This window comes from Archocentrus centrarchus, chromosome 20 (assembly GCF_007364275.1).
Source record: "Archocentrus centrarchus isolate MPI-CPG fArcCen1 chromosome 20, fArcCen1, whole genome shotgun sequence".
Taxonomy (NCBI): Eukaryota; Metazoa; Chordata; class Actinopteri; order Cichliformes; family Cichlidae; genus Archocentrus; species Archocentrus centrarchus.
The window spans coordinates 25,437,366-25,450,811 of NC_044365.1; the positions used below are offsets into that span (position 1 = coordinate 25,437,366).

A 13,446-nucleotide genomic window follows, 5' to 3' on the forward strand; every position below is an offset into this window, starting at 1 on the left:
CCATGTGGATGTTGCGCTTTAATAATTCAGATGGAAAACAGGTCGGATTTAAACAGCACACCCAGCTAGTTAGCATGCACACTCGGCAGGTTGAAGGATTTCAGTGTTGTGTCTTTTTTGTATAACAAAAAAAAAAAAAAATTCAGATGGTGGAAATGTGACACAAGGTGACAAAATAATAAATATATAAATTAATCACATACTAAATTCCTGCTATTCCTTCAGGGTATGGGCATAATTTCACAGATTATTTGCCGCCTCCCTTCACTGAGATTTTGAGAGTTATGTAACACCGTGGAAGATAAAATCCTTATTCACCTGGACCCAAAGTGAAGAACAGGACTCTCACACAAACACATACACAGATAGGTAACCCACTATTCGCCTGCAGCCTGGGATCTAATGTCTTCAGCAGACAGCTTTCAGATTCATGTGAAGAAGCTGTTTCTGTCCCAAGCTACAACTAATGGAACAGCAGGGGGAGGGGGTGAGGGTGGGGGGGGGGATTCCTTGTTGTGCGCTGTGTCAGCACAGTAACAGTGTGGAAGGAGTCCCTGCACTGATATACTGTATCTACAACTAGGATTGGTGCTCAGGATGGAAGTAGTCTTATTCGTATTCTTACATTTATGCAGAGGTTACAGGTAGTTAAGCTGCTTAATTTTAGGTCTTGTTTTAGTTGTGGATTCATTGTTTGAATGTCCAAAATTAGGTACAAAAATGACCTTCAGAGTGAACTGTAAAAAAAAAGGTGTTTCTACATTGATATTTCCTCTGGTCAAATTTTTTATGCGCAGCACTAAACACAAAGTACAGGTTCAGCTGTACTTTGTGTTTAGTGGTACTCAGCAAGTGTTAGCATGTTTAACTATAATGGGGATTATAGTAAGCATTTTATTGAACCTGCTTACTTCAGCATGTACAGTACTGTGAGAAAGTATTTGCCCCCTTCCTGGTTTCTTATTGTTTTGCATATTTGTCGCACTTGCTTCCGCTCTAGATATATCTGGCCAATAAACGGACTGAACGTTCTCACGTGGTTTGTAGTGACAAATTTTGGTTTGCATGTAGTTCACTTTGGAAACTCATCAACGGATTCAGACCAGAATAGGCAAAGTATAAGTGTGAAAACGGTCTTAAGCCTTGAGTGTGCGAGGGTCCACTCAGGAGCAAGTAACAGAAACCTCGTCATCAGACGATGAGCTTGAGGGTCTGTACAGACATCTGTGCACCTGCACCAACTGTGCACGCCTCGACTTCAAAGAAGTGCGGCATGAACGACAAGTTGGCTGTCGGGTCCCCAGCTGTCTGTGTCCATGTTTGCAACAGAGTATAATCAAAACTTTAGTCTTTCAAGTTTCAAACAACTTGCTGAAAAGGTGGCCAGAGAGAGGTCTTTAATTTTCTTGTGTCTAACACACACTCTAAAGGGCGTATACAAGATGGAAGAGAATAGCAATGTAGTGACGATGGAATGTCATTAAAATTCAGCAACTTGTAGCCATGACAAGTCAAATAACCCAAGCGACGCAAAGTTAAGAATGCGAGTAATTTAATCTCAGCCACTAGTTGCAAAGACAGAAATATGACAGCAGGTTGTCAACGAAACTGGACCAGCTGTAGAGGAGACAGAGTGAGTCGTTTCATATACATATATTTCAAATACAGTACAATGTGCCATTTTAAAATATTTTTTCCATATTCATTTTTCTTCCTGGAATTTTTCTGTATTTTTAAACCACACGTTGAATTTTACCATTTACCATTGATGGAAATGCCTAGAAACATCCATAAATTCACATCCAAATCCAAATCACTAACAGTTAGTCTTTTTTTTAAATTTTTTATTTTTTTGGTTATCAATTAATTAATTAGTTAAAAAAAGTGGTAAAGCATACTCAAAAAAACCTGAAAACACAGAATTATAAACAACTTCTGCTGTTGCTCATTAAAAACAGACACAGAGAAAAATCCCACCAAGAAAGGAGAAGACAATTACAACAAATTGGCTTCCATAACAATATTAACACCGAAGAGCATCTGCTTCACAGTGCACTTGAACATGTGCTTGCTGACATGCACACACACAGGCACACACAGCTGATCCAAACAGCTGAGTGGAGTTAGATAGCATGGGATGAGCTGAGACTGACAGTTGTGTCTGTCAGTCTGTGTGCGTTGACTATGCCCAGGTCCTGGGTGGGTTATGTGTGAGGCCATCAGGGCAATAATAGCACAGTATGATAAAATAAACTCCCATTAAGCCTCCTTACTTCCCCACACAGACAGCTGAGGCTGGGGTGAAAATTACAGGCTGTGGAGGTACACTCAGTTCCAGCAAATGCCTTTAGTCACTCTCACTGACCCTCAGCTGCCCCTCTGGCTTCATTTCCCCTACTTAGTAGGGAGGATTTATATATACATATGCATCCTACATAATCTTATGTAACTAAGATTACTCAGTACCTCAGTTATATTTTTATAAGCCAAGACATGGTTTGCAGGGATCTAATCGCATAAGTCATTTGGTTGGCACACATTGCATGCAAGGTACTAATTTTCGCTGCTGCTGTGTGAACTCTGACACAGAGCCGTGGGTGGGTCTGCCCCTGCTTTCCTGTCTTAGTTGCACAGTGGCATAGGCGCTGTGGTGGTGGTGCCAGCCTGCTTACAGCCCCTGGGGGATGAGGGCTGCTGCTGCTTCTCGAGCGCTCCGTGAAATGAAGGAGATGACAAGAGCGGGGGAATTAACCCACTGAGAGCTCAGGAAGGAATAATGAGGGAGATCTGACTATTCTGGCGGAGTTACGCAACCGGCAGCAACACAGCCCACGTTGTTTGGGGCCGCGGTAGTTCATTATTAATATATCCTTTTATATTCTCATCTACAACTGTGCGCTGAAAGCCAGAGGCTCAGTGACTGATGGGAAATCCTCCTTGCCTGCCTACTGGTTACAAACAAACAGTAAAGGAATTAATGTGAGACGTAATTAAAGGCACGTGTTTGGGCTCCACTTTAATACAGACAGGCTCAAATACTTGGTGACCCTAGAGTAAGGGGATCTTTTAGAGAATTAGGGCTCTTACGATAAACAAATTAAAAAGTGGTTAAAATCAAAGCTGACTATTAGTCTTTAATTAGCCAAGCCCTAAAACACTAGATCTCCCAGAATGTAATCAACAGCCTCTTTCAGCATGGTGTAAATAATTGTATCTTTCAAACTCCACATCTTCCTAAAGAAATCTCTGATGTCAGACTTTAGGGGATCCTACGCAGAAAACAAAGACATTATACAGCAGTGCTTCTTATGATGAGTAATAAGTTTTTCAGTATTCGGTGTTGTTCTCAAGTACAAAGTCATTGATGAAACAAGTCGGCACTCAAACAATTGCTTTTTTTTTTTTTTTTTTTAAATTAATGCTCATTAAAATGCTGCTTATTATGAATGGAAAGGAAAGAAGTAGGTCATATTTGTGTGCATGTGTTGGTGTGAGCATGCATTAGTCCTGCTTGTGTTTCCCTCTTACAGTATCCCATGCCTCTGCTGTCTGAGGGGCATTCATCTCTACATTTTCACACACAGTATGCCCTACTTAAAGTCCCCTGAGATTTACAGTTAAACAGTATTCACCTTTTACCTCTGGAGGATAAAAAAAAAAAAAGCCTCCCTGTATCTTATACAGCCTCGGTGCATGTGTATTTGCTTATTCTCTGATCATCTGCTTAAAAATGTATAAACCTTTTATGCTCTTCTGTCAAATATCTCACAAACTGGGGCGCAGCATAATTCAGGGAGGGTGACAGAAAATCGTTGCGGACAAAACATGATCTCCTGTTCAGATAGCCAATTACTGATGATGAATGCCAGCCAGAAGAGGGCAAAATATGCAGAGACGCCGTCCCCTTGTCAGAGTCGGGCTGCAACCCAGATGCTTTCTCTTGCTCGCGCTCCTTGACACAAACACCTCCAACTGTCTCGCTTTCTTTCTTGACCCTGAACTTCTCCGAGTGTATTGATCTTTTTTTGACAGCGTCCGTTTGGATGAATGGATGCTCAATTAATCCTGGCTTGGGGCCCGTCCGAGTCCAAACACAACAGCTCCTTCGTTTTAGGAACATCCCTATGAGCAGAAAGTGTGCGAGATTCTGCGCCGCCAGGCAAACAGTTCTTTTGCTCCAAAGGGACTGTGGCTTTTGGAGCATTAAACTTGCTCTTCACAGCCACTCTATGCCCATGTGTCAAGATCTACAGGAAAGGCGGGGTGATGTAACCCCCAACAATACTATGCATTCAAACCAAAGTATGACAGGCATGTACCAGAAGAACCACAGTGTCAGTCATTTATCTTCTGCAGTTAATTAGAAGACGTTTCAGTCTGAAGTTTGATGGGCCGAATGTCCCTGACAGCTGCAGTCAATTAAGCCAATAGTTGAAAACAGACCCAACATTATGCTGTTATCCACTGAGATTAACTCTAGTTTGGTATGCTTGATGTTTTTCTTGAACTAAAATGGATACTTTTTCACGAAAATCAATATAACCTAGATCAGGATGAATGTCTGCTGGGTAGCATATCACTTTATAAAGAATTTCATTAAAATCCTACTGTAACAGTCTTTTTAGAGGCCATGCCGGACATTTTGAAACAGCGTTTGTTCCAAAACAAGCAACCCCAGCATATGAGCTACACTTGAGGCCGCATTCGAACATAAAACTTCCCCACAGTGCTGTCAAACACCATCCAAAGCACACAGACATAAAAAGAGGCCCAGAAAAAACCCAAAGGCTGGTCTGTGCTGAAGAACCAGCTAACGGGACAACAAACTGCATGCTGAGTTTTTCACGTACACATTCTAACACATATTCCCCTCAAAACCGACCGAGTGGAAAGAGAAACATGAATAATTTTGATATATACTTAAATTCAAAGTCTTTTCTGCTTGTATAACACCTCAGTGAGCTTTACCCAAAAGAAGCAAACTCCAAAAAAAAAAATTGCATATTCATTCACGACAGACAAGTTTTAAAACTAAATTAAGTACTGCACTTACACGATCGTCAGTTTCATTCAAACGCACCAGCCAATCATAATATTGAAATGCGGGAGTGAAACTCTTGGTAAATAGAAACAGGAACCTCAACTCATGTGACTTCCAGGTCCTCTAGTACTTGATTAAGTAACATGATACGAAACACGCATACAAAAATGTACTTAAATAAGAATAGCCATAGAAATTAAATCAGTAAATCAGAGTGAAAGGTTTTAGAAAGTTCAGGTAAGTGCATTTTTTTTGTGCACTAACAGAGTTTTTATGGATCCTATAGGGTTTCACTGATATACAGTATATCAGCAGCACAAGATTTATAAACAACAAGGAAGATCTTAAAACTCTATTTTAAACTAGAAGCTAGTCTGGGACATCATAGCAGGAATACGTGAACTCTTCCAGTTCCAGCTGCTTTGGCGTGAAGGTTTAAATCTTCACAGTCATCAAGCGTGGAAGTGAAGAAAGAGTCCACCCACACTATTTTCCTCTGTGGCCTCTCTTAGGATGGATTGCAGCGCGATTGCATCTTTCACTGTGTCTCCTAATCCACAGATCCACTGGCTACCTAATAATTAGGGGCCACTTTGCTGATTTCTCACTCAAATCTTTATTGTGAGCGGATCTGAAAACCTAAATTAAATCTTCCTAATGCATTTTTCATATTTGGAGCTGGTAAAAAACTCCCCCAGCCATTACAGCACTTTATTATTAATACTGGCTTTTTCATATGTTGTCAGGACCACTGAGGAAATGCAGTGAAAATACTTACTGGGTTGCTTCTCAGCTTGCTTTGACATATACAAGTAGTCATTCTGAAAAAGCTGAAGCTACTTTCGGTGGCTTTCTTTTTCACAAGTGGTCACCAGAGCAGGCAGATTTGATTTAGCAGACTTTTTTTCACACGGGGTGCCCTTCCTGATGGGGAACTCCACGGAATTTGTATTTCCTAAGGGGATCAAACCAGGATTGATCCCTGGAGCCACTACAAGTAGTTAGATAGTGATTTTTGAAGATGCTAAAACTATCTTACCAGTACCAACAGAATTGCATGATTCTTGATATCATGCAACCAATAGGTAAAATTCTGGTTTTGTGACCATTCCAAGTAAAACAAGAGACAAACAAGAGACTGACACATCGGTAAACAGCTATCGGAGCCATATCGGAGCCATCGGAGCCTTGCCAAGCAAGCTCCACACTACACAGAAAGGCCACAACAATTCATTTGCTGCTTATTTTAAAAACATATTACACTGCTTCTTGTTGCCGGACTGAATTTATCTAAATTATTACAAACACACACACAGACACGCAGACACAGAAACACACACACACACACACACACACACACACACACACACACACACACACACACACACACACACACACACCCTCTTTAGGCATGCTCATTTTAACGCAGAGACATGGGCTGATCCCACACAAACTGTTAATAAGCTTTTCAGGCAAGGAGCTTAGGGCTAGGCTAAAACATTCAATTCTTCCCAATAAGCTGTCCAGTATGCTATTGGTATTAATAAAGATGTGTTGGAAAACATCTAACCCTCCAACACTTCCCTGGAGGTGCAGATAATCAGCTTTTCTGAGCAGCACTGGCTGAAATAGATTCATAAATCTGTAATAAGGACCTGCACTTTACAGCACTGACTTCAGCTCTTCTCTCTATCTTCCTCTCCATCAAAATGCCGCTCTGAATATCGACTTCACTGTACGCACTCAGAAGTTCAATGTGATTCTCAAGAGAGGTGGAAGGCTATGCTCTGGGTAAAAGACTGTCCGCCCAACACTTGAGCCTGGTCTGGATAGAAAATTGCTGTAAACAGCAGAGCAGCAGGTTATACAAGGGACCCTAAGCCAGCCAGAACTCACAGTAGCTCCCCTTGCTAGCTGAATGCTGCACACACCCCTGCAGGTGTGGTCCACACATCATAAACACTTTAGTAATGTACAGTGGCGTGTTCCAGGAATAACCTCAAAACCAAGAGTGCATGAAACCACAGGCGTTTCTCCAGATTCATACATAATTGCAGATTCAGTATTTTTTGTCTTTTCTTTCTGGCAATGAAATTAATCTCTAACCAAGAAGACTTAGGGGAAATCATACTTGGAGATGCCATTGGTTTGCATAAATCCCAATGACAGCTCCCCTATTTATCTATATGCATCTTTTCATATTATAAATCTCATCTCCACTTGCATTTAGTAGGGCAGAATGAGTACCTTAACTACTGAGTTTATTGTTTAATTTGAGGATTATTTTTTAAATTGGGCACTGCATAGTGCAGTCTAATCTTTAAGGTGGAGTCTGACAGGTTGGCTGATACTACTGGGTAATATTTGCCTATCAGAGACATAACAATATCGCCATATACTCCCAGCAAACATTTTGACGTTGAATAACCGCTGGCTGACGGCCTTTTCCTCCACATCTAGCCATGGTTGAAAAACAGTTCCAAAATGAACGTTTGAACCAACGTTACTACAATGTCAGTTTGAGGTACATCATCAACATCACCTAGAAGTTCTTGTTGTCTATCAATAAGCACAAATTTTGACCAGGGAGATGATGTTGGGATTTCAAGCACGTTTGCTGGGCTTTGTTGTCTGAAATAAACAGATTAAAAAAAAGAACATGATGCAGAAAAAGATTCTTGGGGTAATTTAGAAATGGTGAACAGTTTTGTTCAGCACAGCTGTTTCGATATCATTGCTGGGAAGTTAACACAATGACCCCAATTTCTTTTAAATTATAACAACATTTTCATTAATTCTAAAGGTTTTTTTTTTTTCTCCTGAATAAAGCACAGCTGGCATTGGTCTCCAGCAGTATTGCTCGGGCTCTAATCTTGCTGCAGCCTTGTGCTGCTGCCGGACCAAAGAGAGGGCAGAATGAGATTACGTCTGTTCAGGAGAATGGAAATAGTTCACCCTCAGAAAGGGAAAATCACACTTGTGATAGAAGTGTTATTTGTATTTGCTGTTTTCCCAAGAAAGTGATTTTTCTTTTTTTTTTTTTTAAAGTGACTCCAGGCTGAATTCAACAAATGCATTCAGTAGTGTGTAAAAGAAGCAGCTTCATCCTGATGGGACAGTAGATCAGACACAAATTAAAGTCAATTTGGTAAGATTTTCAAGCAAGGCAGACTCTCACTATGTCATTACTCTGAGCACGAGATTGTAATTTGGACTAAGTATCTGTCATCACTCACTCTGCAGGAGTGCAGAGCTAAACTCAGATTTGGCCTAATCTGATTAAGGTAAACGGCTCGTCCATTGATACCTGCCTTACTGTCAAGTTATCAGAGCAAAGCCTGAGTGATTTTGCTAAGCGAGACCGAGGCTGGCAAGCCTGTGGCTCCCCTCCCCGGCTGCAAGTCCAGTCGTTGCATTTCATTGCATCAGAAAAATAAATAAATAAAAATGATAATGGCTGCCAAATGAAAAGTATAATTTGAGTTTGGAAAGATGACTTGTGCACTGGTTCCTATGAAATGTCTAGACTTGAAACAGTACATTTGCTGCTTTGTCAGATTAAAAACAAAAAAACTACAGTGTGATGCAACACAGCCTGGATGTGTTTGGAGCGATCTGTAGCTCTGTTTATTTTCCAAAAGTATGATCCGGGTGACTTCATCCACCATCCACATTATGATTCAGACCTCATTTAAGATACTCTATAATGCATAAAGCCATAATCTGCACCTGTTTTTTAAAAAATGGCTCTAATGAGTTACTACGTCTTTACTTGGAATGAAACTGATAGGACTCTCAAAATAGCCTGCCTGTGCTCTGAAATATTCAGTGTGTGTGTGTGTGTGTAATGATTTGTGGCTTTGGTGCAGCCCAAGCAGGCCACAGAGTAACTTTCCTGGACAACAAGTGCTGTTTGCTGTCTGCTTTGACAGAGATGGGAGTGAAGGGCAGGGACGCTGTTCAGGAAGCTCCCTGCTGATACTTTTTATGTATGACAGCAGCCATTTGAGGAGCCACGGTGCACATTTGTGTGTGTAAGTGTGGGTGTCTAAATGTGTGTGTGAGTGTGTGTGCGCGTTAGGCCCTCTCTGATCAGCGACTGACACTGGATTTTATCCCGCCAGATTAACTGTTGGATTCCACATGCCATCTGGGATTTACAAGACGAGCAGGACAAGAAAGTGTGGGAAATAAGCACAAATGATTAAAAAGTGCTGTAAGGGAAAGAAGCAATAGTTTACTTTTTTTCTCTAACAAATTTCCCGGTTGATCTTGGTTCTCTCTGCTGGGTGATTAATGTTTGCTTTTAGTGATAGTTTTGATGGATTTGTTTATGGTGGGTTATAATTATCAAGGTGGCAGCTCAAGAGTATAGTAAGCTGCTGAGGGGGGTAAATAATGGTAAATTATATGGTGGCGCATAAATCACAATTGATCGAGTCGACGTGAACATCACGGGTAGTTTTAGAGTGCTTTCAAGTGTGAAGGTTATGTCAAAGCTTTTGATCGCCAATTATATTTGCTTTTTAAAATTTCATATCGAAGCAAAGTCCAGGTTGTCTTCATTTTATGAGTGCAGGCTGGGAAGCCAGTGACACAGAGTGGCTCATGTATGTCAGTGTTGCTCAGTGGTAGGTGATGCAGGAAGGTGACCTTTTCTCCAACAGAGCACTGGGTGTAGCAGGAAGCTGTGGTCCCTCTGGCCTCCAGGCACCCTGTGGCTTACTTGGATGGGTGCTGGTGGCTGAGGGGAAAATGTCAGAGCCCTGAGCTCCGTGGACACTCATGTATCTCCCCAGTGTGTGCACAGAGATTCCAAGTGCTCATTACACAACATGATGTGAACACAAATCAAAATGTAAATACGCATTAGTTTAAAAAAAAACAACAACAACGGCAACAACTGAAATGTCAGCGGTCTGTACAGACTGGTGAAAATCCCTTTCAAAGTTAGTGAAAACTCCTGACCGATGAGGGGGATTTGACATTCATGGTGAAGGGGAGAATCTTGTGTAAAAAAAGAAAACATCAGAAAGAAAATGTGTTTTCGCTCAGCCTCTGTAATCTGCAGAGCAGCTGTTGAGCTGTTGTTTTCAGGCACTTTTTTACACAGCAGTAAGGGGACATTCCCAGCAGTGTGAATAGCCAACACACTGTGAGTTACATGATAATTGTTTTATGAACATGGAGAATGTACAGGAGAGATTAAAATGGGAACTTTTTATTGCCTGCTTCAGTGATATTTTGTTTCTCAAATGGATACGATGTGCAAAAGTATAATTTAATCTATTATTACTGACTTTGATGTTGATAAATTTATAAAGACACCATCTTCTGACCTTGCACAGGCAGTCATATATTTAAATTAATGTGCATGTGCATGCTGTTTGCAAATACCTCAGCCAAACTGCCCTCCGATCGCTTGTTATTGGTAGTGCACCATTTTTCATGCATTTTACAGTGTCAGTGACAGATACAGGGGTGTTGAGAGTGCATGGGGGAGAAGGAGTGGAGTACCCGCCCCCAGTAGTAAACCCTGATCATTCAGAGCTAAAGAAATAGCACGTTTTAAGTAATAAAATATTGGATTTTTAATAATTGAATATTTTCGGCTCTAAAAAATAAAGCTATCGGCGATATAAAGTTACAGTGGACTCCCAGCATCAGCCTATATATATATTTGCAGGCTGGCTGAGGGCTCCGGCTCTCAATGTTTCCCTGCTTCAGCTGAACAATGGAGGTTTTCCGTCGATACTCTGTCTTGCTGTTGCAGTCCGGAGCTCAGTATCCTCTCTGCATCGAGGGCTGCAGAACTGGCAGATGGGCACTGAGCAGCGGGCGCACCAGAATCGATGAAATCGAAAATTCACGCATGTCAAAAAAAAAAAAAAATGTAACAAGAGTCATGTGTGACATTTCTGTGCGCCTTACCTTTATCTTGACTTGAAGAAATGCTCTCCTCCTCTTTCGGATTTGCAACCTGTGTTATTATGGACGTGTTGTCCATGGAAACGAGATGTTACGCACCTTCGGCTACACCGTTTTATTCCTCGGCAAACATTACCAAGCGCACCACAGTCCCCTGGCTGTGCGCAGGCTACAGAGCGTCCGCTGTTTGCAACGTTAAAAATCCCATTTTATTCGAAGCATGCAGTTCCCATCCCCCGGTGCTTACGAGCAAAGCGAAATATCAGTGAGAAGAAGCGGCCGCGGTGGGTCCAAAATCTGAGGTGACAGTCCGCTGTGCAGGAGACAAACAAAGCGTCAGTCCTGCATCGAAGCCGTTCGTGCCCGCTGTGGCTGTTGCAGGCAGCATAGCCCCCGCCTTCTGCTGCCGCCACTGTACGCTCCAGCTTCTATCCACACACAACAATATCAACTGCGTGATACGGTTACAGTGTTTATCCAGAGATGGCGACCGTCCTCCTACCACAGGGCCGTGCAGGCTGACTACAACAACACGCCTTCAGCATTTCTATTATCCTTCTCAGTCCATGCTGAAAACCCCTCTCAGTCCGCCCACTACTCACCGATTGTTGCTGTCTTTTCATATCTCTGCAGCTCCGGAAAAAAAATAAACAACGAACCACTTCACAGCATGCAGGCTCGGGAAGTAAACGTTTTACGACTTACTTTGTTTTCTTTGACGTTACGTTTGATTTTTATTCTGGATATCCAACGATTAGCCTCAATAAAATGACACTGTAAATAAAAAAGAAAGAAAGAAAGAAAGAAATTCTTGTTTGTTTGTTTTTAACGTTTGATACTAATTTAACTGAAAAAAATGTGTCAGGGGTAAACATGATAATTAAAAAAAAAAAAAACCCTATAAAATCTTACAGTGTAAAATGTGACTGTGTATAATTAACCTCAAGTTAAGTTAACCTTCTCATTCCCAGAAAAACATTTCCAAAGAGCAAAGACAGCTCAGTCAAACTAATTTTTCACAGCTTGGCAAATGAAATCCTGCGTTACAGCTTTTAAAAAAGATAAAAAGTTCATTTGATGTATTTAAAATATCAAATAAACCCTTTCTATAAATGGAGTCTTTTTGCAAACTTTCAGCTACAGCATTAGATATGTTTAGATCCTTTCAATAATGTGCTGCATCCCCGTATGACGAACCCAAAACACATACAGCCTGGGTCATCTGGAATCCTGCAACAGATGGTGTGGCCCCTGCAGAGCCGTGATCTCCACATCATGCAGTCAGTCTGGGATTACATGAAGAGACAGAAGAAACCCAGACAGCTTAATTCCACAGAAGAAATATGGCATCTGTTTGAAACAAAACTGGCAGACATTTTAGAAATTAATGCAAGAATTGATGCTTTAAAAAACCAAACAAACAAAAATGCACCTGATTTTTAAGCAAAAGCAACTCCAAGTTTCCCATAATAGCATGACCCTGATGGCTGAATGCTCATTTTTTTCTTTCTTTCTTTCTTTTTAACCAGCATACCAACCTATAAACTGCAGGAAAAATTCTTGTTTATATCATGTAGCCCCTTCCAAGTCCATATACACCTGTGCGCCACACATTCTCCACATGCACTGCTACACAAACATTATTCACGCTGTGTCAGCCTCAGTGGACCATAGAATGGCAACAGGGGAGATAAAGTGGTTTTCTGGTCTGTTGCCAACAATGACGTCTCTTAGTGTTCGTCCCTCTTCACCTTAGCTGTCTGTTTAATGGAGCTGAGGCCCACATGGCCCTAAATAACCTCACCTGAGATGCGTGCATGATGGCGTATGGACAAGCGGAGACCTGATGCTTCTAATAATTAGTATGTAATCTCCCCGCTGACATGCAGGTCAGTGCCTTGGTCCTGATGTTTACAATAATGCATGTGTACAGCTGACACCGCAACCAGTTTGCACAATTGTCTCTCCCCACCTGGCAGCCTGTCTCAGGTTTCTGGAGTACTTTGCTTTGATAACTCATCAAAGGAAAAGCACGTTTTTTACAGAGTCTGTCAAAGAGTCTGTTGGAAACTATCAATCAGGGGGATTTAGCATTGTTAGCAGTAATAATAATAATCAGATTGTATGGATTAAAAAGTTCTTCATGGTGACACCTTCTAATATGAACAATGAAGAAAACCAAACCAATGGGTTTATTAAAAATTGTAGTATAATAAATGCTTTGAGGTTCAATCTGCATCCTTTCTATTTGGTACGTATACAGATACCTAAGTGTTGATAATCATATTCATAATGATCAGTTCTGCTAAGTTTTCTACTGCGCAGTCATACCTGATAATAAGCTGTCCCAGAACATATGTGGTAATTTAGAGGGTCTTCCTAATGATTGAAAAGCATCTATACTACAGTACTGGCTCAAGCCATCACTAATTTATTTATATGGGATATACGTGCAGCGATTTATATATACAAACATA

General features: G+C 41.2%; 1 protein-coding gene across 2 annotated transcripts in view; it reads right to left on the reverse strand.

The window, feature by feature from the left end:
* ctdspla (CTD (carboxy-terminal domain, RNA polymerase II, polypeptide A) small phosphatase-like a) overlaps window positions 1–11,535 on the reverse strand; it is a 31,344-nt gene extending 19,809 nt beyond the window's left edge. The window contains exon 1 of one of the 2 annotated variants that reach the window (XM_030757068.1): window positions 10,973–11,535. In XM_030757068.1, coding sequence (XP_030612928.1) covers window positions 10,973–11,048 — 76 coding nt within the window. In that variant the 5' untranslated portion in view covers window positions 11,049–11,535. The remainder of the gene's footprint in view (window positions 1–10,972) is intronic. The other variant, XM_030757069.1, reaches the window with a different exon arrangement.
* Window positions 11,536–13,446: the final 1,911 nt, after the last annotated feature.